At 45.3% G+C, this 27,309-nt stretch overlaps 1 protein-coding gene across 2 annotated transcripts in view; it reads right to left on the bottom strand.

Annotated features, from left to right (window-relative positions):
• The window catches only part of SPMAP2 (sperm microtubule associated protein 2), a 71,218-nt gene that overhangs the window by 15,207 nt on the left and 28,702 nt on the right, over positions 1-27,309 (bottom strand). For both annotated transcript variants that reach the window (XM_078669081.1, XM_078669082.1), the window contains exon 6: positions 27,083-27,260. In XM_078669081.1, the coding sequence (XP_078525207.1) occupies positions 27,083-27,260 (178 nt within the window). The remainder of the gene's footprint in view (positions 1-27,082; positions 27,261-27,309) is intronic.

The raw sequence follows: 27,309 nt of genomic DNA, 5'->3' as shown, positions 1-27,309 counted from the left end.
AGTTCCCCCTTGGACATTTCACCAGCTAAATCTTCCAATATGAATGGTGGAGAAAATGGGAAAATACAAAGCAATCATGCAAGGTATTTTCCATTCCTACTGTAATTTCACATTTCTCATGGAAATCATGAGATACGAATAGCAATCCCTTAGTGTTCTTGCATCCAGAAATTACTGACATTAGCATAACTTGTGATGGAGCCCCTATGTCAGCAGGAACAAATAAAATACTTTCCAAGCCATATCATTTCCAAACCTTTTCTTAATAAAACTTGTGTAATTTATTCTGCTGCCTTCGGGTTAGTCCTGGAAATTCTGGTGCACGCTTAGTGGAGGTACGCAGTCTGGGTTAAGAGACCCAAATCCTGGGATGTTCGCCGCAACTCTGCTGGAACCAGCAAGATCATATTACTCCTATTCTGCATTCACTCCATGGGTTCTTTAATGAGGTCAGATGACTGATTAACACTGGGTGGTAGGCTTATAAAGCCATTCATCTGCATCCCACCCCTACTTTCTTTGTAGGAACCCTTGATGCACTACGGCAGATCAAATGTGTCCAGAGTTGGATTATTTATACCTAGCAGTTCCATATTTCTGTATGAAGAAGCCTCTCACCTTTCCTCTGCGTTTGCAGCCACATTTTAGCGCCTAGCAGATTTTAGTACCAAAAACAAACTACTTACCATTGGGAGCACTTTGAGGGTCAGTTCAGTCAGTATTTTACCACATTGTTCTGTATAGCTCTCTGATGCCTTTGGCCTGGTAGGCACTTTGTCTGTCTATGTGGATACTCTGTAACATCTCTTTTCATGGGTGATGTGTGATGTTCCTTTTCTGTTGGTGAAGTACTTTCTCTCCTATCTCTGGCAGGTGATCTGTGATCAGGTCCCTTCATGAGGGGGAGCTTTCATTTCGCTACTTGGTGCTGATAAGTTGTCTCGTCTTGTGTTCTTGTCGATCAGTTATTGTGTGATTTATTTGTGTCCCCTCCTGTGAGTTATGTACTATTTTCATGTGCATCCAGGAATGCCCTATTCAGTGGGTGAAGGAATGTGTGCCCCCCCATTGATGTTTGGTGTTAGTAATGTTTCCTGGTGTGGATTACCTCTGACGTCACACCCGTGCATGATGAGTGATTTCCCCTCCTATGTGAGATCTGTCAACTAGTTTTTTTTTTGTGGGACTTCCCTCCTGTGGATTAGTGACAGAAAAAAACCGATTTGAGACCGTCAACAGAACTTGGAGGTCAGGGATGCAAGAAAGGGGAAGGCACATGCTATAAAAACCATGCTGGGTGGCGTATGGCACCTACCGAGGAGGGAAACAAGAGCACAGACAAAAAAAACAGCCACCACTGACATAATATGGTGTCCAATGCAATATACCAAACTAAGGAGCGGGAGGCAGTGAATAGGGATATGAGCCATGGTTTGGCAAAACGAGGCAGGCCACATCTTCTAGCAGGGAAACGGCTGTCAGGAGTGAAACTGCGGCCATAGCTCTTAAAGTCAGACTGCCGGGGAGCACGGAGACAAGGCCACCAAGAAGCAGCAGATGCAGGACAAGTGGGTGGCTGCAGGGGCCATGATCAGCCCATTTAAAACAAGCTTATGGCTAGGAATCAGCAAGGCAGGTCTAAAGCGGTATGGCTCAACCTGCGTTGGCAGAACCTTTTAGAAGTCAATGGTTGGGTTGGAGTATTTCAAAGTAGCATGATATACAAGGCTAGGGGGGCAAAACTTAAGAACTCATTAGAAAGAATCCTTGGTTTGTTAACATAGGTCACTTTTCAGGGCATTGTAGTGGCAATAAGGGCTTCGCCTTATTAACTAAGCAGCGTTAAGCCACTTTTAATGTGGCTTAACTCCGCCATGTGAATAAGGCCCCCTTTCACGCTATACTCAGCCTGAAAGGGGTGGGCAATGGGTGTTGTGGTGGGCATTTCACTGCAACACCCATTGATTTTGAGGCTGCCCCATAATTACAAAGGCAGTGTAAATATGAGACAATGCCAAAATTAAGACCAGGGAAAACCTGGTCTTAAACAGGCGCAACAGGAGAAATGTTTCATGTCTCCTCGTTTTTGCTGTTTCAGTGTGTGCTGCATTGTGCAGCACACATAGAAACACCAAAAAACCATTGATTGTTTATGTGCAGGAAGGTGACCCTTCCTACAAACAATCAATATAAAAAATGTTGTTTTGCAACTTGTATGTGTTCTGCATTAAGCATAACATAAACATAGAAGCTTGCATTAAACATAAACAATCTTCCCCTCAACGCAGGCACGCTTGCACTGTGGTGCAAGGGTGCCTGCGTTGGTGCTAGGCTGCTAAGGTAGCGACAGCGCAGGGGGAAACGCAGGTTAGCACCCCGATAACAGTAGAAAACTTGTGTTGATAAAAACTACTTGTGCTCACACTGTGAATTTGCAGTGTACAAATGATCACTAGATGTGCGATTCCATCTCTTATCTTTGTATAAGGGAACACTACTACCACTCTCTTTTTGTAATGCAGGGCTGCATCATATTGTTGTACATATGGTGCAGCCCTGCGTTTCAGAAGTGGTGGAGCGCGACGTTAAGCCAAGGCCGCTAACGCTGTGCTCCACCACTTCGTAGTAAATATGCCCCTTAGTTTGTAGGCCTGGGTTGTTCTTCCACATCCAGGTATCTATCACAGCAGAAAAGCTCTTTGACTTGCAGCCATAATTCCTTTCCTCCATGCTTAAAAGATGGGATTGTAGAAATAGGTTTGAGTAGGGAGGATGGGGTGGAGGCTACATGAAGAACGGCAGTGGGTAACTGGAAGGAAAACTGTGTGGATCTTACTATGGGAATTAATTGTTAGGAACTACCAGGATAGGATCGTGAAAGATCACTCATGCCCAAGTGTGACTCAAGGGGGTTGGTCAAGAGCACCATATTCTAAGCTTGCGTAACATGCTCCCCTGGCTTCTTTTTCTAAAGCCTGGCATGTAACTATAATAGTAGGAGGTCACCATTAGCATGAAGCCCCACTTTGCACAGAGCAGAAGCTCTCCTGTAAGCTAGGAAAAGTGCGGGAAGGAGGAACTCTGGGTTTCCGACACCATCTTAAGCTTGAATCTAGCCCATTTGGTTTAGTGAACACAGGTTTCCTTCTTCCTGGAAATTAAATCGTGTCCATTAGTGTTCTTGCATCCTGAATCTCCTGCTTCAAGTGCTTTACTTCTCTTTATGGTCTGTAACAACACATACGCTACAAATGGTCACTTTGGCCTAAACAAACAGCAAGAAGCCTCCTTCACATGCTGGTCAAAATTCCAAATCTTTAAAAATGACTTAGGAAGAAAGCTACAAAACCACTGTGAATCACATAATTGTTTCAAAGCATGGTTTGTCTAAAACTCAACTTCAGGGCCAAAGATGACATTCATTGGCCAATTCCCACATAAAGCGCGTGGCATAGACAAACTGGCTTTGTTGCAGACCAGTAAGATAGGAGTGTGCCTTTAGAAAGTCACAGAGCTCGGTTATAACATTGTACAACACCACTAATAAACAGAGAGGGAGATTGATCTGGAAGGATGTGGGTCTGGTTGCTAGAAAGGGAAACACAGGTGTACCCCTCACTTAGAGTTGCAGATCAGAGTGGAGAGTTGCAATGCACATGGGTGGTGAGTAACATGGTCTTGTAAAAGTATTTATGGTCACTGCACTTGTGAAGTGGTGTCCATGATCTCAGATTAATACATGCTTATTTGGAGAAGGCACATTTACTGCTCCATACTATAGCAGAAAGAGAAGATTGGCCAATCTCTGACTAAGGAGGAACTCAGGACCCCTTTAGGGTTTATGAAACAGAGGAAGACCCCTGAACTTGATGGACTACCCACGCAGATTTATACAAAACACTATGGGGCATATAACTTACAAACTACATGAGGTCAGCAAAGGAAAGGCTTCTTGGCTCAATGTTCGAGGCACTACTTGTAGTTGTCCCCAAACTGGGGAAAGACCCAGAGGGCTTCCAATCTGTTCATCCTTTATCAAGGATTACAGTGGATGCTGAAATCCTCAGTGGAGCTAACGCTAAATGTTTGCTTTCTGTGAGCTCCAGCTTAATGCATTCATATCCGTCAGAGTTCATACCATGATGTATTATTGATAGAGCAAGATTTCGCATCGCGACTTGCTCGATTCATGAACCTCGAAACCGTTGTAACCTCGTAACGAATTGTACGATTTACTAATATCTTTTATTTCCGATATATATGTATGATAGAGAAGCTTGCTTATGTGTTTTACTAATATGATTAATCCGTGTTTCTAAAATGGCCGCTGCTTGACTTTCCTCTTCTGCGCATGCGTCAGTCACACTCACGTGACTTCGTGTAGAGATAGTTTTGGAGGGAAAGGGTGCGCATGCGTAATAAGCAATAAGATGGCTATAACGTGGTGAAGCTTTGTGCTGCTGCTCTTGTGAAATTGTTTGTTGCACTCACCAATAATGCATAGTATATTTTTATAATGATGAACCTAAAATGTGAAATCATGACATGTAATACATTCATTTATTTTTATGTACTAATTTGTTTTCGCTTACTTTTCATGTATCCTCGGCACTGAGGGGTGATGGGGGCTTGGGAGTCCATCTTGGAGGGTACTTCTGCGCAGAATCAATCGATGGTGAAGATGGCATTGAAACCAAGCCAAAGAAGGTTCAATCAATCATTGACATTTATAAAGCGCGCTACATACCCGTAGGGTCTCAAGGCGCTGGGGGGGGGGGGTGCCGCTACTGCTCGAACAGCCAGGTCTTCAGCTTCTTCCTGAAGGAGAGGTGGTCTTGGGTCAGGCGCAGGTCGGTCGGGAGGGAGTTCCAGGTCTTGGCGGCCAGGTAGGAGAAGGACCTTCCTCCTGTAGTCGCTCTTCGGATGCGGGGGACGGCGGCGAGGGCGTGGTTGGCTGATCGGAGGTGGCGTTTGGGAGCGTAGAAGTTGACTCGGCTGTTGAGGTAGCTCGGGCCTTGGTCGTGTAGGGCTTTGTGTGCGTGGGTGAGGAGGCGGAAGGTGATTCTTTTGTTGACGGGGAGCCAGTGAAGGTCTCTCAGATGTCCGGAGATGTGGCTGGTTCGTGGGATGTCGAGGATGAGTCTGGCTGAGGCGTTCTGGATCCGCTGGAGTCTCTTCTGGAGCTTGGCGGTGGTACCGGCGTAGAGGGCGTTGCCGTAGTCCAGTCGGCTGGTGACGAGGGCCTGGGTGACGGTCTTCCTGGTCTCGGTGGGGATCCACCAGAAGATCTTCCGTAGCATGCGTAGGATGTTGAAGCACGCCGAGGAGACGTTGTTGACTTGCCTGGTCATGGAGAGGGAGGAGTCCAGGATGAAGCCCAGGTTGCGTGCATGGTCTGTCGGTTTGGGAGCGGTGCCCAGGGCGGGAGGCCACCAGGAGTCGTCCCAGGCGGAGGGTGAGGAGCCCAGGATGAGGACCTCCGTCTTGTCCGAGTTCAGTTTCAGGCGGCTGGTCGTCATCCACTCGGCTACCTCTTTCATCCCTTCGTGCAGGTTGGCTCTGGCGGCGGCGGGGTTGTTGGTCAGGGAGAGGATCAGCTGAGGATCAACAGGTTGTTGGCAGAGCCTGCATGAGAACATGCACCTTCACCCAGCCAAGGCATCATGATTGTATTCTATTTGTTTCAAATTGTAATCTTTCCATTGTACTCTCTGCGACTTCTCGTGGGAACCCCAATCTTGCTAGGCGGCACCCTAGGATGCTAAGTAGGGCTTGTAATAGTCTGTTCTGATTGGTGTGTTAACCAAATCCTACCTTAGGACCAATCGAAATTGGGGATTCTGACACTTTGCAATATTTGGGGGGTGGTACCCTGTCCCAAAACAGTATATCTACCCTGGGTTCACCTAGGGAAAGTCGTCCGACTCGTCTGAATAGCTGACCTGTCACTGACCCAACGCACTCAATAGGTGACTTGATACAGAGGTGCTGCGGAGCTCTCTGTCCGAAATCTGACCATAGACTCTGAAGGTTTTACTGAACCTTAAGTGCTGGCGGAGCACTTTTTCTGGGAATTCGCTGACCCAATCGGGGTCCTGATCGATAGCTGCAGAGAGGGTGGAGCGCAGGCGTTGCTTCCAAACTGCGGGTGCTGGTTGTATCCTGGTGGTCCTGTCCTGATCCGAATCTGGGTTTCCTGTCCTGTCCTGGGGTGTCCATTCTGCACCTGCTGTCCTACTGAGGGTTATCCTTCCTTGAGGGTTTTCCTGTCCTTAACTGACCCGTGGCCAGGGTTGGTTTTCACACCAGTCTAGGTAAATATTGCTCTGAAATTCTTAAAACTGCACCTTTCTATTTTTTTCTGTCTTTGCTTCAATAAAGACATACCTTTGCACGTGAATAATTTTCCATGCTTTCTCCTGCAACCATTGCATTTCATAAAGTCATTTGCATTTGATTTCATAGCGTGTTCCTATGTTACCCTACCTTTTAGAAATCATTTTCTATATTGCAGTTTGCAACTTCCTGATATGGTCTTGGTTTTTCTCTCGAAAACTGACTAAGTAACTCAGATTTATAGCGTGTTCATCTTGCCCCTTATCTTAGTTTTCCTCTCACTTAGCGGGTTCCCTGTCGCACTAGTATTCTATTGATAAAGCTGTATGACTGCCCTTTATTTGAATTTAAGATAAAACTTTCAAAACTTCTAGTTGTCCGTGGTCATTTCATAAAATAAAGTATATAAGTTGGGTTTGTATTTTGCTGCCTTTCCTTTTACAGCTAGCTCCCTGACCCATCGTGGTCATAGGTACCCATAAAGGTGGATGGTAAGTTGGGTACACTGGAAATAAATCGAAAGGGAACTCACAATTATTGGTAGTAGATTGTGTGGTCATCTGATCAATGTATATGATAAAGTAAAGTATATGGGCCCGAAGCCAGAAGTGGCGAAATTATTGGTCGGGTGACCCGCGATCTCTAGCAGTAATTTTCTGGTAGCGAAGAGGATGGTTAGGGAATAGTTAAAGGTTAGGTAGGACTAGTTAGTCTAGCTAAGTCGGATGCTGCTATAAGAGTAGGCGCTTCAAGAGAATTGATCACTCGCTTGAAAATTGTTTACTTTGAAAAAAAATTATGAAATGTTTTAAAATTGTTATTCTTCTTATCATACTGTTATATGTATTAATCCATTCATACGTAAAACGTCTTGCATGTTGTTAAGAATCCCCGGGGAATTGAATAGCGAGTGGTGAATAGAATCCATTCGCGTTGAGGTCACCTGTTTTAAGGAAAGTTGGTGCAGGTTAGGTAGAACTGGAAGCACTAACTAGGGCTTTTCTGAATATATGATTGAATAAATGTTAGTAACGAGGTTCATTGGCAAAATTCCCATTGTGGCGTAACCTAGTCAGGGTCACATCGGAAGAGTAGCGGGTTCATCGGAGCTTGCGTGAAAGCAAAGGGGTTCGCTGGGGAAACCTTAGTCTCAGATATATCCCGGAGAAGTGGATGAGTCTAGGGGAGTAACAGGTTCTCCAATGCTAGTGTGAAGGGTAGGCAGAAGAGATCTACCCGTAGTGAGTGAAAAGTAAATGGAAGTAGTTTACTTGCAGCGAAACAAATTCTTTCCTGTCTAGACACTTTAAAAAGAAAGAAAGTTTCCGTTACCTTGTGAAGGAGGGAGTCAGTCGCGAAGCGGCTCTGACGTCACTCCGTGCCGCGCTGGGATTGGTAGACACAGCGGGCTGCTAGCGTAGCTGGAATTGTAAAGGAGGGGCGAGCGCCGGAGCGTGGGAACTGTCTCACGAAAGGGCCGCGCACCCATTGGTCGAGATTATTTGAACTCGTGCATTTCATTGGTCGCACGAAAATAAAAGACGCACTCGGATTGGAAGTGATTTTGTAAACAAAATCACTCGTAAAATCGTATGTGGCATTCGTATAGACCGCATACCTGACCTGATCCACGTTATATGGGATTTGAGAACGATCAGTGGAAAGGAGTTAAAAACGACATTATGTACGGAACGAAGAGAAAAGTATCTCTTGTAAATAAGGTGAAGAATTATTTCAAAAAGGACAAGCCGATTAAAACTAGAGAAGGTGTTGTCATACCGCAACCCAACACTCCCGCATCTTTCATGATGTTCGATAAAGGGTACAACACATGTGTATGGTTGGAGAATTGGGTGAAATACACGAAAGATGACGGAGTATTGGCGTTTCCGTTAGATGGAACATTTAACAGCAGAATTCTATTTAATTTGAGAACCCGAATGAATGATTTACATCCCAGACCTAGATTAACGCAGTATGAAGCGCTAGAGGAATGGGAAATCGAGGCTTTTGAAAGGGATAAGCCACAGATGGACAAAGGGTTAACTAAATTTTATCCAAAATTGAAACAGGAAGCACGAGCTAAAAAGATGAAACAGTGGAGGCAGAATATGATAGTGGAGGGATTGTTTCCCATGATGCCAGCAGATGATCCTTCTGGGGGACAGAAACGGTTGGAAAAATCTAAACATTGGGTACCCATCGGAGAGTCGGATGATGAATTGTTAGATGACCTATGTACAAGAAGTCCGCCTCCTTATAATGAGGGACATCGACCTTCCAGTGCAGGAGATATTTCCCGAAGACTTCCTCCTCAGGAAGAAGTTAGGTCCGCAAGTGTAGGAGGGGGTTACCACATTCCTCCCTATACCGAGAGTCTAGGACCAGTGGATACAAGAAACATTTACCCCAGGATGTCAGCTAGTGGGGAGACAGGATATTCCCGTGAAGGAGATTTTTGTTCTCGACCTCCCTACGGAGGCGAGATGAGACCCTCAAGTTCAGGAATGCCGTTATTACAGTCACAGTATGAGGAAGAAAGAAGATCCCTAGGTACAGGAAGTTTATTCCCAAGACCAAATTATGGTGAAGGACCTAGTGAGACTCATCCCACTGCCCCAAGTTATGCTCCCACACTAACCCCGCAGGTGTTACATGACCAATCCATAGAGAGATTACTGGAAGAAAAGGAGCGGGAGGTTCTAGCAAAACAGAGAGCTGAGATCATTCAGAAAATGACCCAGTTAAATACCAGTCCTGAAGCATTGACAATCCCAGTAACAATCGGACCCGTAGTTTCATTGTACGGGGATCGGCATGAAAGTCCAAAACCTCCAGTTATTACTCCCGTAATAGCACAACCCAGACCAAAACCATTAATTGTAGATGAACAGACGAGCGAATGTGAATCTGAAGTCTCACTGCTGGATCTGCCCATTAGAAATACAGGGAAGAGAATGCAGAAAAGACATAATCCTTTCAATGCGAGGGAGATTCAGATGGAATCGACTTCGGGTACTAGAAGTGTCACTTTAGTCACACCTGAAGAAATTGAAAGATGGAGTCAAGAATTAGAGAAACAAACTTCGCAAACGAAACATTTAGACCTCTACAAACTGAGAGTAGAAATAGAAGAATTAATGGCAGGAAACGTAGGATTAGACAGATTAAATACCTACTCTGAAGAAGAGCTGTTGTTTATGTGCAAAAGTCTTACCCGCAATGTCCGAGTACTTCATGAAAAATTGACCGATACTGCTGCTAGTATGGGAATAGACATTTCAAAATCGAAACCCTTGCAGAAACCCTACCGAGCAGAATTTTCAGACAAAGATTTGGAAAACCGGAATGTGTCAGGGAAAAAGGCACAGGTCAAGGAACTATTGACAGTATTGCAGAAATGGGGAGACGTGGAAAAATGGAAAGCCAGATGGGCTAGGAAGAAAGATGAGGCCAGGTCTAGGCAGGTAACTCCCGAATTCGCTCTAAGAGAAGCTGAGAAACCAGAACAGTTATGCCCTATGCGTGAAGTACCAGGGGGAAAATATGTACATGTCCCATGGTCTCGTCAGGACATTGTGTCCTTCACAAATGACTTCCCAAAATTACGAGAAAAACCGGTCGACTGGTACCGGCAGGTAGAGAGATTTGTAAAAGTGCAGAAATGCCTATGGAAAGACCTGAATGGGTTCTTCGACATAGTGGTCCCTGTAGATCTGTGGACTGAGTGTAAAATAGCCATTGCCTGGCCTAGTGAGGAATACCCGAGAGATGACAAAACAGGGGAACCATCAAAGGAAGTGATGAGGAAGTATGAACAGGTAATTCAACATTTGAAAATAAAAGTACCTGCAAAAGAAACTGATTGGACCAAGATAGATAGAACCACGCAGGAAAGGGACGAGACTGTGCATTCCTTTTATGAAAGGCTGTTGCAGGTGTTCAAAACATACAGTGGTATAGATAACATCGAGATGAAGGATATGACCCATTTCATTTACAGGTTTGTAAACGGTTTAAGACCCGAAATTTGTCAGTGGATAAAGGATAATAAAATCTGTTGGCATACCAAAAAGATAGATGAGGTCCTACGGTACGCAAAGTACTGTGAGGACGAAATGGCAGAAAAGAAAAAGGCCCTGAAGGAGAAAGTGATGTGGGCTCAAGTAAAGCTCGCAGAACAACAGGAAAAGCAACTGAGTAAACTAAATAAAGTTGCTCAGAACCAAGGTCCTGGGGGAGGGAATGGAGGAAAGCCCCGACCTAAAATGAGTAGGGAGGAAGCCAAAAAGAAATTTCCCTGTCATCAGTGCGGAGAAATTGGACATTGGCGAGACGAGTGTCCGTATTTACAAGTTGATAATGCCCAAACACCTGATTTAATTCCACAGACGCAGAATGAAAAGCAAAGAAAGACCCAGCAACAGGTAAAAACGATTCAAGTGCCTCGAGCGCCAAAGCCTATATTTAAAGGGAAGTCACCACAGGGTGATGATGTAGAAGTCTGGGGAGGCAATGAGGATAGAAATACAGCAACTTCGCAGTATTTGTTGAGCGACACCTTTTTCTGTGATGACCAATACTGACGGGGCCTGAGAGGGGAGGACGAGGAGTGCGTACTTGGCGCCTCTTTACCGGTAGACCAGTCAGGGCCATACATTGAAGGAAAGGTTGATGGAAATGATGTCACCTTTCTATTGGACACTGGTGCTACCCGTTATACTGTGAGAACAGTGGACGTTCCAAACCTACCCCTCTCGGGAGAAGCAATCCAAGTAGTAGGAGTATCTAATCAATTGATTAGTACACCTGTTACCGAACCCATGGAGATCTCAATTGGAAACTTTAAACAAATGCACAGATTTGTTGTCTGTGATACCAGTCCGGTAAATTTGCTGGGACGTGATTTGCTGTGCAAAATGAATTGTACCATCTTTTGCACACCAAAGGGCGTCGAAATTCAAACCCCAGATGAAGACGGTATCTACAAGCTAATGCTAATTAGACCTGACTCAGAAATAAAACGAATGACTATGCAGGACTTACCTGAAGAACTCCAGCAGACAGTGAAGTCAGAAGTGTGGGACTTTACTGGAAAGGATGTAGGGTTGATGAAAAACGTGGATCCCATACAAATAACAATGAAAGAAAATGCAGTTTACCCTAACACTAAGCCTTACAAAATGAGTGCCGAAGTGAGAGCAGGTGTTGCCATTGAAGTACAGAAATTGCTAGAAGCAAACATCATACAGGAAGTAATGAGTAGCCCGTGTAATTCACCCATTATGGGCATCAAAAAGCCTAATGGCAAGTACAGAGTAGTGCAGGACCTGAGAAAGGTAAACAAAATTGTGGTTCCTTGCTGTCCCATTGTCCCAAACCCAGCAGTCATCCTGTATCAGATTCCCTGGGACGCTGAATGGTTCACTGTGATAGACCTATGTCATGCTTTCTTTTCGATTCCATTGCATCCAGATAGCACATTTCTTTTCTCATTTGCTTTCAACAGTAACGTGTATGTTTGGAACAGGGTCCCCCAGGGGTACACAGAAAGCCCCTCTATCTTTAATCAGATCTTGAAAAAATGCCTTGAAACTTTAGTCTTACCTGGAAAATCTGTTTTAGTACAGTACATAGACGACCTATTGGTGGCGTCTAAAAGCCATAGGGATTGCGTGGTTGACACCATTGCCCTACTGAATCACCTGAGTGAAAAGGGACATAAAGTGGCCCCTGAGAAATTACAGTTCTGTTCGAAATCAGTGAAATATCTGGGACACCAGATAGAAAAAGGTGTCAGAAAAGTCACCTCAGAGAGAGTCAGAATAATTCAAAATATGCAGTTACCCCGTACTCAAAAAGAAATCAGAATGTTCCTCGGAGTTGTAGGTTATTGCAGGCAATGGATTGTGGGATTTGCAGTTCTTGCAAAGCCTTTGATACAAATGACGAAGAAAGGAGCAAAGGACCCAGTTGAATGGAATGACGAGAGCTTAACAGCTTTCACACAGTTGCGAAATTGCCTGTGTACTGCCCCTGCTCTGGGAATGCCTGACTACTCCAAGGAGTTTGGCTTATTCTGTGACACTCGTGACAATTGTGCATTGTCAGTCCTGACTCAGGAGCATGGGTTGACCAGAAGGCCTGTGGCATATTTTTCTGCCACTTTGGATCCAGTGGCTGCTGGACTACCTGGATGTCTAAAAGCTGTAGCTGCAACTTGCACCAGTTTAGAACAAAGTGAGTCTATCATTATGGGACATCCTGTAACTGTATATGTTCCACATGCAGTTGTGATCCTATTGACTCGTACAAAAACTCAGTATCTCACCCCTAGTCGGCTGACTAAATATGAGAGGATTCTCATGGGTGCTGCAAATATCGTTATTACCCGATGTAACATTTTAAACCCTGCCACTCTACTCCCTGACTCAATGGTAATGGAAGAGAAGGGAGATAATGAGCATGACTGCATTAACCTGACATAGTTCAGTACCAAACCTCGCCCAGACATTAAAGAAACTCCTTTGCCTGTGCATGATGTGGAATGGTTCGTGGATGGTTCCTGCCTAAGACATGAACTAGGAGGCCTAAGTGCTGCTTACGCTGTGGTCACTTTATACAAAATTGAGGAAGCATCTTATCTATTTGGAGTAAAGTCTGCACAAGTAGCCGAATTGATCGCCCTGATAAGAGCTTGCAAATTGGGAAAAGATAAAAAAGTAACAGTGTATACTGATAGTCAGTACTGTTACGGGGTTGTGCATGACTTTGGCCAATTATGGCTACAAAGAGAATTCCTGACTTCCTCAGGTACCCCCATTCGGAATGGAAAAGTTGTCCAAGACCTTTTAGAGGCAATCCAATTACCAAAAGAATTGGCAGTGGTCAAATGTGTTGCTCATAAGAAGGGCCTTGACCCTGTATCATTGGGAAATGATTTCGCTGATCGGGTGGCAAAACAATGTGCTATGGATCGACTGAGAATAAATCCCAATCGGGGTGGGGTTGGAAACAGCTGCCAACTTAGAATGTTTGAAGAAGTGCCTACTTGGGATGAAGTGAGAGAATGGCAGCATGTGATGCCCTGGGAAGAGAAAGAGAAATGGAAAGAACAAGGTTGTAAACCGAGACGTGAGGATGGTGTCATGGTGGGCCCAAATGGTATGCCTGTGTTACCAAGACACCTGCTTGCCCCAATGGCTCGATTGATACATGAGGGATCACACATTGGGAGGGACGCCATGGTTCTGGTATTTCAACAGACTTGGTACAACAAGAAATTCAGGAAGGTAGCAGAGTCCCTTTGCCAGAGGTGCTTGACATGTCAGCAGTTCAACGCTGGCAAGAAAACAGAAGTTGAACTGATGAAAATTGGGAGATCAGGGGGTCCCTTTGTGAGAATACAAATTGATTTCATTACCATGCCACGATGTGAGGGAAAAAGATATGTCCTTGTCATTGTCTGCTTATTTTCAAAATGGGTGGAAGCTTACCCTGCCACACAGAATGACGCCATAACAGTAGCTAAGCTCCTACTAAAAGAGTTGATACCTAGATTCGGGGTTCCAGTCTTTATTGACTCAGATAGAGGTACTCATTTTCAGAATGAAATTTTGGCCCAGCTTTGTACAGCATTTGGCATCACACAAAAGCTGCACTGTGCATATCATCCAGAGGCTTCTGGAGTGGTAGAACAAATAAATGGCACTATAAAAAATAGATTGGCAAAAATATGTGATTCTACCGGCTTGAACTGGATAAAAGCCTTGCCTCTTGTTCTGATGGGACTCAGAAGCATTCCAGATCGAAGAACAGGCCTGAGCCCCCATGAAATATTGATGGGAAGGGTGATGAGACAAGCATGGGTACCAGGATACAAACTGTTAAGCATTTCTGATGATTTGGTACTTGAATACTGCAAGCAACTGGGTGACCAAGTGCGTTCTATCTCTCGCCAGATTGGGGCAGACGCCGTCGCCAACCCAACAACTCCAGTTCACAAATTGGTTCCTGGTGACTGGGTTAAGATAAAGAAGCATACTCGTTCAAGTTGCCTTGCGCCAAGGTGGGGAAAAAAGCGCTAAGTAATCCTGGTAACGACGACAGCAGTGAAGTGTGCAGGCGTTCCCAAGTGGATCCATGCCAGCCATACCAAGAAGGTGATACCAGACGAGGAGCCTGGAGCTGAAGGTTGTCCAGCTGAGGGGTCTACAGACGTTGGTCCTGAAGTAGCTGATATCAGACGGCCGAGCACCAGTCCCGTTGAGGGTCCTTTAGGCGTTGGTCCAGAGGCAGCCGATGACGTATGGCCAAGCACCAGTACTGCCGAGGAGCCCACAGACGTTGGTCCGAAAGTAGCTGATGACGAGCTGCAAAGGATTTGGCCAGAGGATTGGATACCCATAATAGATCTTACTGGAGATCCACTGAGAACAAGAGAGCGAATAAGGGAAGATAGAGAGTGGAATAGAGAGGTCGAGCAAGGCACAGGCGAAGACCCTCAGATCATTGAGATTCACATCAAAACTGAGGACGAAGAAGAAGGTCAGACAGGGACAGAACAAGTGATCGATACTCCTCCACAGACTCCTGATATCGAAAAGGGACAGACTAGACATAGTGTAATAGTTCGAGCAGAAGAAAATCAAGGGATCGAAGTGCTCGAGCAGGATCAGGCAGAACTAGAAGAACGTGTTCAGGACACGGAAACAGAGACATTCGAAAGCAAAAATCAAAACTCACCTGAACAAGGCCAGCTTAGCAACCAGGCAGAAGAAATAGATACAAGACCTGGGACTAGTCAGACAGAAATTGAAGTGCCACAAACAAGTGAAAATAAAAGGACATTAGAAGAAAGCCAAATAACAGTGCCAGCTAAAAGACTCAAGAAAAAGAAGCACATTGAGCCAAGGTATATTAAGAGACTAAGATTAAGAATAAAAACAGTCCAAGAGAAACTTGCAGACATAAGAAAAAGTCCCCGAATTGCAGAAATACCTGAAGATAACTCCAAGAGAAGGAGTGAAAGAATAAAAAGACAAAACGAAAAATACAAGGATCCGGAGTGGACCTACTTAATCTTGGAAAACTTTGAGGATCTTTATATTACTGACGAAAGCGACGGAGAACGGATTACTGATTACTCTGCAGAGGAAGAGGAAGAACCTCCGTGAAATTGGTCAGCAATAAAAATACCTGGAAAAAGCTACAAAGAGGGGTTAAAATTTCCTTCTGAGCCAAAATGTCTGATTCAAACGTGAGTGGTAGACCTAGCCGCAGTTGTTGCAAAACATGCTGCAAAGTGTGTATATGTAGTATAGTTATAGTAATATTAATTTGGATAGGATTAACAGTTTTCATTCCTTTTATGGTTAGCAAAAATACTAATATTGACCCTACTCAGATTACCGACACTGAAGAACTGACAACACGAAGTGTAGAAAGACGTGAGAAAGCACTCAGACAGACAAAACGTGACTTAGAAGCATCAGATGAGGAAGGACTACATTACCACGGAGTTAGAAACAAGACACATTTAAATGTTTTCGCAAATTTGTTAGTGCATTACGTAGAAACTATGGAAATAGAAGATTGTTATGTCTGCATGAAGCTACCTACTTCTGTGGCTGAAGGCGTGACATATCATCATCTACCTCTGACCTATGGAATTTCCTGTAGTATTTTAGCAAGCTTATTTTACAAAAGAGGACCATTACAGTACTATTATTCTAATAATGACGTGATCTTTTCAAAACTTCCCATTCGTGGAAATCTGAATCCTGTACATACCAAAAGTGACGTAATACGATATATGGGAGACTATTTTCTGACTATAGGCAATATAGACATAGCTGAAGCACACAGAGATAACTTGACCTGTACATTACATGAACAAGAAAAGATATTTTTGAACATGGCAGAGAAGAGAAGGGAGAGTTTCCAAAGGAAGGCAAATGACAAGAAACAGAAAACACCTAAATGGGCTGAAAACATGGAAAGCACCTCCAATGGCGGGGCAGGGCCTGCTTTGTTGCTGGATTTCGAGAAGAAAGGGAAACTCTGTCTTCATCGCGAGAAGACTAGTTATTATAATAACATTTTCATTGGTTCCAGTCAATGTGAGCACAAATATAAGGTAATTGGAGGTTGGGGATTCAAAAATGGGTCAGAGCCTGTGTTTCCTGGAATTTATTATATATGTGGAGACAAGGCTTATTTCAAATTGCCGGATCACTGGTATGGAAGCTGCTATTTTGGCATTGTTTTCCCGAGAATATACCATGTGAATGAAAATGCTGGAAGCAGTGAAAACACTAATGGCTTAGTGCGTAGTAAAAGAGAAAGTGTAGGTGAAATAATGGGTAGTATTTTTAGTGCACTGATACCTGGAGTGGGAGTGGTTCTGAACACTCACAGAATTTGCAAATTGTCCACAATAGTGGATGTGCTGTCTACTGACACAGCTCATGGATTTCTGCTGGTCAATACTGAAATGGTTGCGATCAGATCAATGGTTTTGCAGAACAGACTTGCTCTTGACACCTTATTAGCAAAAGAGGGCGGAGTCTGCCGGATGTTGAAGGCGCAACATTGTTGCACTTACATTCCGGACAAGAGCGTACAGCTCAAAAGATATGTGAAAAACATTACTAATTTGGAAAAGGAACTCAAACCACTCGAGGTTGACAGTGCCTGGAAGAGACTGGTTGATGGTCTCTCCAATGTAGGTCATTGGTTTGCTAGTTTAGGTAAAAGCTTATTGTTAAAGGTACTGATGCCAATTGGAGTGATAGGTCTTATCCTATTTCTCATATTCGTCTGTTGCAAATGTCGCAAACACCGAAAGAAATACCAAGTGAATGCGAGAGGAGTGAAACGAAGTGCGGATGAGCTTGAATTGGAAGAAATGAATAATCAGATTTATAAAAAGGTGAAAAATTCTCACCCTACCAAAACTGAGAAAGAGAAGCTGAATCGCTTGTTGGAAGAGATAGAAATGTACAAGGTGTGAAAGAAAGTTGGCATCTGGTTCCATTTTTTGTGATGATAGTAAATATCATCAAAGAGGGGATTGATAGAGCAAGATTTCGCATCGCGACTTGCTCGATTCATGAACCTCGAAACCGTTGTAACCTCGTAACGAATTGTACGATTTACTAATATCTTTTATTTCCGATATATATGTATGATAGAGAAGCTTGCTTATGTGTTTTACTAATATGATTAATCCGTGTTTCTAAAATGGCCGCTGCTTGACTTTCCTCTTCTGCGCATGCGTCAGTCACACTCACGTGACTTCGTGTAGAGATAGTTTTGGAGGGAAAGGGTGCGCATGCGTAATAAGCAATAAGATGGCTATAACGTGGTGAAGCTTTGTGCTGCTGCTCTTGTGAAATTGTTTGTTGCACTCACCAATAATGCATAGTATATTTTTATAATGATGAACCTAAAATGTGAAATCATGACATGTAATACATTCATTTATTTTTATGTACTAATTTGTTTTCGCTTACTTTTCATGTATCCTCGGCACTGAGGGGTGATGGGGGCTTGGGAGTCCATCTTGGAGGGTACTTCTGCGCAGAATCAATCGATGGTGAAGATGGCATTGAAACCAAGCCAAAGAAGGTTGTTGGCAGAGCCTGCATGAGAACATGCACCTTCACCCAGCCAAGGCATCATGATTGTATTCTATTTGTTTCAAATTGTAATCTTTCCTGGAGTAGTGTGGCTCACTGGTTAGAGGCGGCAGGCCTGAGAGCAGAAGTCAGCCTGGGACCAGGGTTCAATTCCCGACGCGGCAGGGTCGTGGACCTTGGTCAGCGGACTCGATAATTCTCGCTTCGGTGCTTACTCTAATCAGGGGTTCCACTCGGCAACTCTGGGCATTAGCTTGCCTAATCTCCACAACGGCCCCACCAATTCCGGGGATGCCTGGCTCCACCTTGGGGACTCCCAGCAAGGGACCATCCCACAGGGAAAGCCAGGACGGGTTCCCCAGAGTTATACAGCGCCGGGACGCCACGTTGCTGGGGCAGCTGTGCGCTTTACAAGTATACTACATTTACTCTCTGCGACTTCTCATGGGAACCCCAATCTTGCTAGGCGGCACCCTAGGATGCTAAGTAGGGCTTGTAATAGTCTGTTCTGATTGGTGTGTTAACCAAATCCTACCTTAGGACCAATCGAAATTGGGGATTCTGACACTTTGCAACATTTGGGGGGTGGTACCCTGTCCCAAAACAGTATATCTACCCTGGGTTCACCTAGGGAAAGTCGTCCGACTTGTCTGAATAGCTGACCTGTCACTGACCCAACGCACTCAATAGGTGACTTGATACAGAGTTGCTGCGGAGCTCTCTGTCCGAAATCTGACCATAGACTCTGAAGGTTTTACTGAACCTTAAGTGCTGGCGGAGCACTTTTTCTGGGAATTCGCTGACCCAATCGGGGTCCTGATCGATAGCTGCAGAGAGGGTGGAGCGCAGGCGTTGCTTCCAAACTGCGGGTGCTGGTCGTATCCTGATGGTCCTGTCCTGATCCGAATCTGGGTTTCCTGTCCTGTCCTGGGGTGTCCATTCTGCACCTGCTGTCCTACTGAGGGTTATCCTTCCTTGAGGGTTTTCCTGTCCTTAACTGACCCGTGGCCAGGGTTGGTTTTCACACCAGTCTAGGTAAATATTGCTCTGAAATTCTTAAAACTGCACCTTTCTATTTTTTTCTGTCTTTGCTTCAATAAAGACATACCTTTGCACGTGAATAATTTTCCATGCTTTCTCCTGCAACCATTGCATTTCATAAAGTCATTTGCATTTGATTTCATAGCGTGTTCCTATGTTACCCTACCTTTTAGAAATCATTTTCTATATTGCAGTTTGCAACTTCCTGATATGGTCTTGGTTTTTCTCTCGAAAACTGACTAAGTAACTCAGATTTATAGCGTGTTCATCTTGCCCCTTATCTTAGTTTTCCTCTCACTTAGCGGGTTCCCTGTCGCACTAGTATTCTATTGATAAAGCTGTATGACTGCCCTTTATTTGAATTTAAGATAAAACTTTCAAAACTTCTAGTTGTCCGTGGTCATTTCATAAAATAAAGTATATAAGTTGGGTTTATATTTTGCTGCCTTTCCTTTTACAGCTAGCTCCCTGACCCATCGTGGTCATAGGTACCCATAACGGTGGATGGTAAGTTGGGTACACTGGAAATAAATCGAAAGGGAACTCACAATTATTGGTAGTAGATTGTGTGGTCGGTCATCTGATCAATGTATATGATAAAGTAAAGTATATGGGCCCGAAGCCAGAAGTGGCGAAATTATTGGTCGGGTGACCCGCGATCTCTAGCATTATTATACATATTTTAAGACGACTGGCACATGTGAAATTCTTTAGATGTGTCCAAGGGTAAATATGCGGTGATATCTCTAGATATTGAGAAGGTTCCTGACACTGTGGCTGGAATTTTCTGTTTCGGTTTCTCAACAAGACTCCTATATTTTGAAATAGATACGTTCCTCTAGTGAGAATAGCTGGGGCTAGTCTGGCCAGATGACGTAATATCTAAATCATGGATGATGGATTGTGGCCATTGTCACCATTGTTGATTGCTCTGGTAATGGAGCCTCTAGCCAGTGTGCTGAAGCATTCAATGAAAGACAGTAACATACCAGTGATTGCTATCTACCATACATTAACATAATTAAAAGACCCCTTGGTTTCAGTGTTGAATCTGTTAACTATCCTGGATAAATACAGAGGACAATCGGAGCTGTGTACTATTGGACCAAGTCCTGGATCTTCCCACTCAGGATGTATTACGTCAGTGATTAACCCATTGCTGTAGATGCGTCACAGTGTTCTTGACCATGTGAACGAGATGGTCGTTTTTACAACCTTGGGTGCACCTCTACCTCCTTCTACTGGTTCTCGTCACCAGTTCTGCTCCACGTGTACCGATAATGACATCCATGAACCCAAGTCAACCTCTAACATAGTCAGCCACAGGTTGTCTTAGGCCTCACCATGAATGTCCTCTCCAAATCCACAGCGTTCCATACTGTCCGCCTATACCCTACCCACACCAAAGACTCTTTCTAGTCTCGTTATTGCCCCGGGCACCTGAACCACCCACCAGCACTTCGATTTCTCGGCTGTCTTTTTGCCTCACCACACCTTTCTTTCTATTGTCCCTCCACCATCATCCCATCCAGGAACTAACCTCCCACCCTCCTCCCACCTCATACTACTGCTGCCGCCTTGCGCCCTAGGATCCTTTCCCCACACAAAGCCCCTCTGCTCTGTTAATACATCTAACCCAACCACTCAACCGTACCATATCCCAACAGCTAATACCCTTCTATTCTCGATGTCCATCACTACCGAATGCTCACCACCCTATGATCTAACTCAAAGCCACCCCCTAGTCCACCACCTCTGCCTTGTACCGCATGACCAGATCTTTCCTATTCACCACTTCTGCCTCCTTCTAACATGCACTATCTGCCATGCTCCACCTTACATTACTAACCACACAAGCTTTCCATCCCACACCAGCCCTGCCCAAATCTATGCCCTAACCGATCCCCCCACACACTTCACCATACAATCTGGATCCTACTCCCCCCTCACCACCCCAGCTTTTCTGTTCCACTGATGTCATTCCCATCTTCAAAGTTCACTGTTGTTGGACATGGCCCTTCTTAGGGAGTTTCCCTAAAACTTTTGGCTTCTTTTCCCACTGGTTTTTGCAGATTCTCTTTAGGGCTATGGGCACTTTCCAACTGTAATGCAGAGTGAAAGCATGCACACCCTTCCTACACATGCTAAGAAGTGGTGCTTACCTGACTGGGTTAGGTGCTGTAATTGTGAAGACCCTGTAAAGAGGTATACCACATACCCAGGGCAGTTACTATTTTGGCTACTAGTGGTCCGCAGTGCTGATTGTGCCACCCACAAGAATAGCCTTTCGAACATGTCTCAAGCCTGCCATTGCAGGACTGTGTGTGTGTGCAGCTGCACTTATGCTCAGGTTGGCATTTCGAAACCATTAGCCAACGCTGAGTAGGCAGTTCACTACCACTAGGACACCCCTGGGGTAAGCCCCGAGGGGTAGGGCAAGTGATAGGGAAAAAGGCAGGGCAGACACACACGTTTTTTCCCTTCCCAGGTAGTGTATAATCCCCATGTAGGTTTTCCCTACTTAGAAGGTCGCTGAATGACTTAAACAACAGTTTTAGCTTACAGCAGGGAGTAACTTTGTGGTATTTCCAACCATATTTCAAGCCTGCCATTGCAGGCCTGTGTGTGGGGAGTTGCACTTATATTCAGGATGACCTTTCTAAATCATTGGCCAATGCTGAAGGTGCCTTCCACTAACACTAGAGCACCTCTAGGGTGAGCCCTGGGGGGTGGAGCAAGTGATAGGTGAAAGGCAGTGCAGGTAAACAGGTGCTCCCTGCCCAGGTGCCCACATGTGTGTTTTCACTACCCATGAGGTCTGCTCTCCCCACAGGTTAAGATGGTGGAATGGCTGAGATTACTTTAAGCTGCAGTGGTGGACTAAAGTTGGATTCACAATGACAAATCATCCATTGTGGTAAAGGTGGATTTGTCATTAATAGCTTAGAAATGCCATTTTTAGAAATTGGGCATTTCTCTGCGCTAAACTCTTTTGTGTGCCTTTTAGTTTGACTCCAGTTCACACTGGAGGCTGGGGAGCACATCTGTGCATTCCCCAGAGACAGCCATAAACACTGGGCATGCAGCTGGAATGACATTCCTCTGCCGTTTGAGGATTTGGCTGGATAGATTGGGGAGATAGATTTTGACATGTGGCCTCTGGGAAGCCAGATCATGGCCCCAGTCCAAGGTCTCATGGCAGACAGACTGAAATTTAGGGATACATGTGGGGTTCAAAGGAGGACTCACTGAACCACCTCCAACTTCAAAGGCACACTACAGCATAACTACTAGTACCGTACTTCAGCTTGGCAGAGATTCAGTTGAGGGGATGTGGGACCAGAGATCCTGGACTATGTGGTGCACACTGCCAGAGGAATCCGTTGTGCACAAGGAGGAGACAGCCATTGGAAGGGACCATGCACCCTGTATGAATAGTGGCTGGCCTGGCCTAATGACCTGCTGCTGTATGGCACCCTGAAGTGTGCTCTCCAAGGGCTTGTTGGCTTGCCCCCTGTGCTTTGTGGAGATTTCAGGGACATTTTATTTATTTTACTTCCAGTATTTATAAAGCGCAACACTCATCCCATGGGATATCACGGCGCTATGAAAACGAGGAAGACTGCTGATGGCTATGCTGGGGGGTTAACTTTTTGGGAAAAGGTGAGTTTTTAATTTTTGGCGGAACTGAAGGTAGTTTATGGTGTGTCTGAGATCTACCGGTAACTCATTCCACCTTTTAGCTGCCAGATATGAGAAGTCGCGTCCGCCCGTTCTTGTTTTATGGATACGTTTAGATTTGGCCAGAGCTGAGTGATTCGATCTTAGGTTCCTGTTGGGGACGTAGAAGTCAATTTTCCATTGAAGGATTATGGGGCCAGTCTTATGAAGAGCTCTGTGCGCATGACAGAGTATTTTGAAAGTGGCCCTCTGGCGCATCGGTAGCCAGTGAAGTTTCCTAAGGCAGGCGGATGCTGAGTCTCGCTTGCCTTTATTACAGACCAGTTTGGCCGCCTGATTTTGAAGGACCTGTAGGCGGGAGAAGAGTTGTTCATTCATCCCTTCGAAAAGTGCGTTGCCATAATCAAGGCGGCTGACCAAAAGGGCTTGAGTGACTGTACGTCGGCAGTCCAAAGGTATCCAGGGAAAGATTTTTGCCAGAAGTTTGAGTATTGCAAAGCCGTTGCCCCAGAGTGATCGTATGTGGTCCTTCATGGACAGTACATCGTCCATGATGATGCCCAGATTTCTGGCGTGCTGTTTTGGGGTAGGGGCTGATCCCAATGAGGGTGGCCACCATGTGGCGTTCCATGTGAGTTTTGCTCCTCCAAACAGTAGTATTTCCGATTTGCCGGCATTTAGTTTTAAGCAGTGATTATGCATCCATAGGGCCATTTCGGCGAGGCAGCTGTGTAGCTTTTTCTTTGTTGTCTCCGACCCTTCCTCCATTGTCACCATCAGCTGTGTGTCGTCGGCATAGGAACATATGCCGATGCCCCACTTTCTTCCAATGTCAGCCAGTGATGAAACATAGACATTGAAGAGAGTGGGGCTCAGTGAGGCCCCTTGTGGGACCCCACAGCCGATGGGACAGGGTTTAGAGTAAAACTGGCCCATATGCACTGCCTGGGTACGATTGCTAAGAAAAGATCTGATCCAGTTTAGTGCTGTGGATTGCACTCCTTTACTCAGTAGAGTGTTTAGTAGACAGTCGTGTGATACGGTGTCAAACGCCGCTGACAGGTCAAGCAGTATCAGAGCCACCGATCCACCTTGGTCTGTGGTGCATCTTATACTGTCCGACACTGCCAGCAACGTTGCCTCAGTGCTATTATTGGCTCTGAAGCCGGTCTGGGAGGGGTCTAGAAGTGAGTTGCTTTCCAGATATCGGGATAGTTGTGTGTTGACCAGTTTCTCCAAGGCTTTGGAGAGGTACGGGAGCTGGGAAATTGGCCTATAATTCTCTGGATTGGAGATGTTAGATCCGGCTTTCTTCAGAAGGGGGGTCACGGATGCGTGTTTCCAGGTTTCCGGAAAAGACGCGGTGGTGAGTGATTTATTGAAAAGTTTAGTGATAAGAGGACAGAGTGTTGATGAAATTTTGGAGAACATGAAGTGAGGGCAGGGGTCCGCGGGAGAGCCGGATTTAACTGTTTTCAGTACCGCTGATACCTCGTCTTCAGAAAATGATTGAAAGCTAGTTAGACGCGGTGTGTTGCCTGAGTCTGATTGATCGTTGCATTTGTCTGTTGTAGGGGTATGCTTGTCAGTATTGTCAGGCAAAATAAGAGTGTTTAGAGGGGTGAAGGTAGAATAAATTTTATTGATTTTATCAACAAAGAAGGTGCTGATACATTCACAGGCCTCAGTTGAGGGGGTGAGGGTTTGTGAGGTGCTGGATGGGTTGCTGAACTCTTTCACTATTTTAAACAATTCTTTAACGGAATTGTGATTCTCATGAATTCGTTGAGTAAAGTACGCTTTTTTTGCGTCTCTAATGGCTAGGATATATTGTTTTCGTTTGGTGACATAGTTTGCTCTGGTTTCCGAGTCTTTTGTTTGTCTCCACCGATGTTCGTTTTTTTGACATTCCTTTTTAAGACTCTTAAGGAGAGGGGTATACCATTTCTCCGTAGTAGTAGTTTTTTTCCTTAATTCCCGCATCGGGGCTATTTTGTCTAGCGCTTGGCGAATTCCGGTATCTAAAAGAGTGACATTGTTACAGATAGATAAGTCTTCCAGTAGTGTGACATCTGTCTCAAGAAAGTGATTTTGAAAGTTAGAGACCTCCCGTGAGGGACCTACACTGTCTACATGTTTCACCTGGACAGTGATGCTCTCTTAAGCGCCCACGTCATCTGCTGGATCCTGACTGCAGTGCAGTGTGAGCGATGAACTAAATATTGTGCCTGGAGGAAGGATTTCATTGTGCAGAGCCCCAAACCATGCCTGCTTCGTTGTCCGTGCCGTATATCTCTCGTGCGACCAGCCAACTGCATGCTCATTGTGTGCGGTGTCAGATCCACAGGTTGCGACCCTCGGAGGGAAGAAACATCTGTTGCAGTGCCTCATTCTACCTCATGCGGTATTACTGAACTTGGCATTGTGTGTGTGGGACCGAATTTTCTGGTGAGACTCGTATCATCGCACACCAGATGTTGTGCCTCATTCCAGGGAGGTGTGGCGAACCCTACTGTGGGTTGATTGTAACCAGATTGTCTGTTGCGACCCGTATAATTGCACCAAAACATTGTGCCTCATTCCAGGAAAGTACGACAAACCCGACTGTGGGTTGATTAGGACTGGATTGTCATGTGCAACTCGTATCACATTGCACTCAATGTTGTGCCTCATTTCCAGGAAGGTACGGCAAACCCACCTTTTGGTTCACTGTGACAGGATTGTTTGGTGCGACTTGTATCATCGTTCACCAGACGTTGTGCATCATTTTCTGGACGGTACGGAGAAACTGACTCGTGGTTCATTGTGACTGGATTGTCTGGTGAGACTCTGAGCAACGTTCACCAGACATTGTGCATCACTTCCCCTGAGATGCAGGGACAGCTGCACCCCCCATTCACTGAGTGCTCCGCCTTGTCCTCAGTGCAGAGAGTCAACTGCCCTCTCCTCACCTGGTCCGACCGACGACTTTGTGCAGCCAGGTAGTATTGCCCGGATGAGGTCTGGGTGGTGAGAGTAAGTAGATGGGTTGAGGAACAATTCCGAGAGTGATTGGAAGCGGGTCGAGAGAGCGCGTGACCCACTGTGGTTTTCAGAACTGGGTCGGTGCTTGGAGGAGTAATGAGAGAAAACTTGATTGACCTGGGACAGCCTGTAGCCGTTTCTGGTCAGTATAAAGTGGGTGAACTTTCTGAGTGGTGGCCAACCCCCCATTTGTTGACTGTTGCCTGGTTACCCCGATAGTTACTCCGGCCTTGTCCCCTGGGCCCCTGACTGGACTCTGACCTTCAACCAGTATGGTAAGTGTCATTTTTTAGTTCTCTAACCTGTGAGCAGAGTAGTTTGGGGTAACTGAGAGGTGTAGGAGAGATTGTGCCACAGGGTCCGCATTGTCAACTGACCTACCGGATATCATTTGCACTGCATTACAGTGCTGTGTGAGTGTGGGATGCGTGCTGCATGAGAACAGCCTGCTAATAGTTGCACAGTGCAGAGGTGTTGTTTTGTTTGTTTCACTACATAGCGAATACTCCATTTTGACATTGGTTTTACCCATGCCGTCTTGGCCCACAGTGCTGCAGAAAAGTGTCATAGATTCCTGTGTGTAAGCATTCCTGATATTGTTGTGACCTGGGGTGCACCCTAGAATTGAGTGGATTTGAATTGTGTTAATAGGGTGGGCCCAGTTCCCAAGTGTGCATAATACTGATGTCATTTTAACACTGTTGGGCCTAGTACTGCCAGTAATATTTCAAAGTGTGATTCATGCTCAGAAACACATGATGTTTATGTTGTGCTAATTAATGTGTGTGTTGAATACAATCTTTATTTACTTACACCAAAGTTTGATGTCTCTTTTGTGACACTAGAGTGCTGTGCCAATTCTTTACATATTGCCTCTGTGAGAAGCTTGACTGCTCAGTGCCAAGCTACCAAAGGGTGAGATCAGGTTATACAGTGAGTGTAATCACCTGACAGGAGTGGGAGGTTCAGCCTGTCTTGGGCACCGCCTCAGCCAAACAGAAAGTACCAGTTCCAACAACCGTATGTTATGTCTTTTCCCACACACTCTCCTTCCTGCCCTACCTTACATTCCCACCTGATCCATCCTCCTCACCTCCACGCCGTTGCCCACCTACCTTTGACTCCTCCTTTCATCTCTATCCCCAGCCCTACCTCATCTTTCACCTTCCCTCGTGCAAACAGCTGCAAGAACAAACACCAACAGTACCAATAGGCCAAATACTGAATGTCACGCTATAAAAACTGAGTGGCATGAATGAACAGAAAATTATTACAGTCTTCTATTTTTGGAAGATAGAAATAAGCACTCATTCGCAATATGTTCCTCTGGCACATAACAGACACCAAAAGGGACTTACCTGCCAGGAGTTCAGCTTTGCTTATGAGCTTTTGCTGAGAGTATGATACGGAGCAGCTGTCACCAGCACTTTGGTCCACATCGTCAACTTCTGTCATCAAGAGCACGCTGCGCGTCTTTGGCCTGGCCAGATCAACCGTCCTCGACCTGGGAACAGCCGAGAGGGCTCCTCTGCTCACCTGCAACCAGTACACACGTATTTCAGGGAGGCAACTGAGACATGTCCGT

Source organism: Lissotriton helveticus, chromosome 12, assembly GCF_964261635.1.
Source record: "Lissotriton helveticus chromosome 12, aLisHel1.1, whole genome shotgun sequence".
In the NCBI taxonomy this organism is placed as follows: Eukaryota; Metazoa; Chordata; class Amphibia; order Caudata; family Salamandridae; genus Lissotriton; species Lissotriton helveticus.
This window is presented reverse-complemented; position numbering and strand designations above follow the sequence as displayed.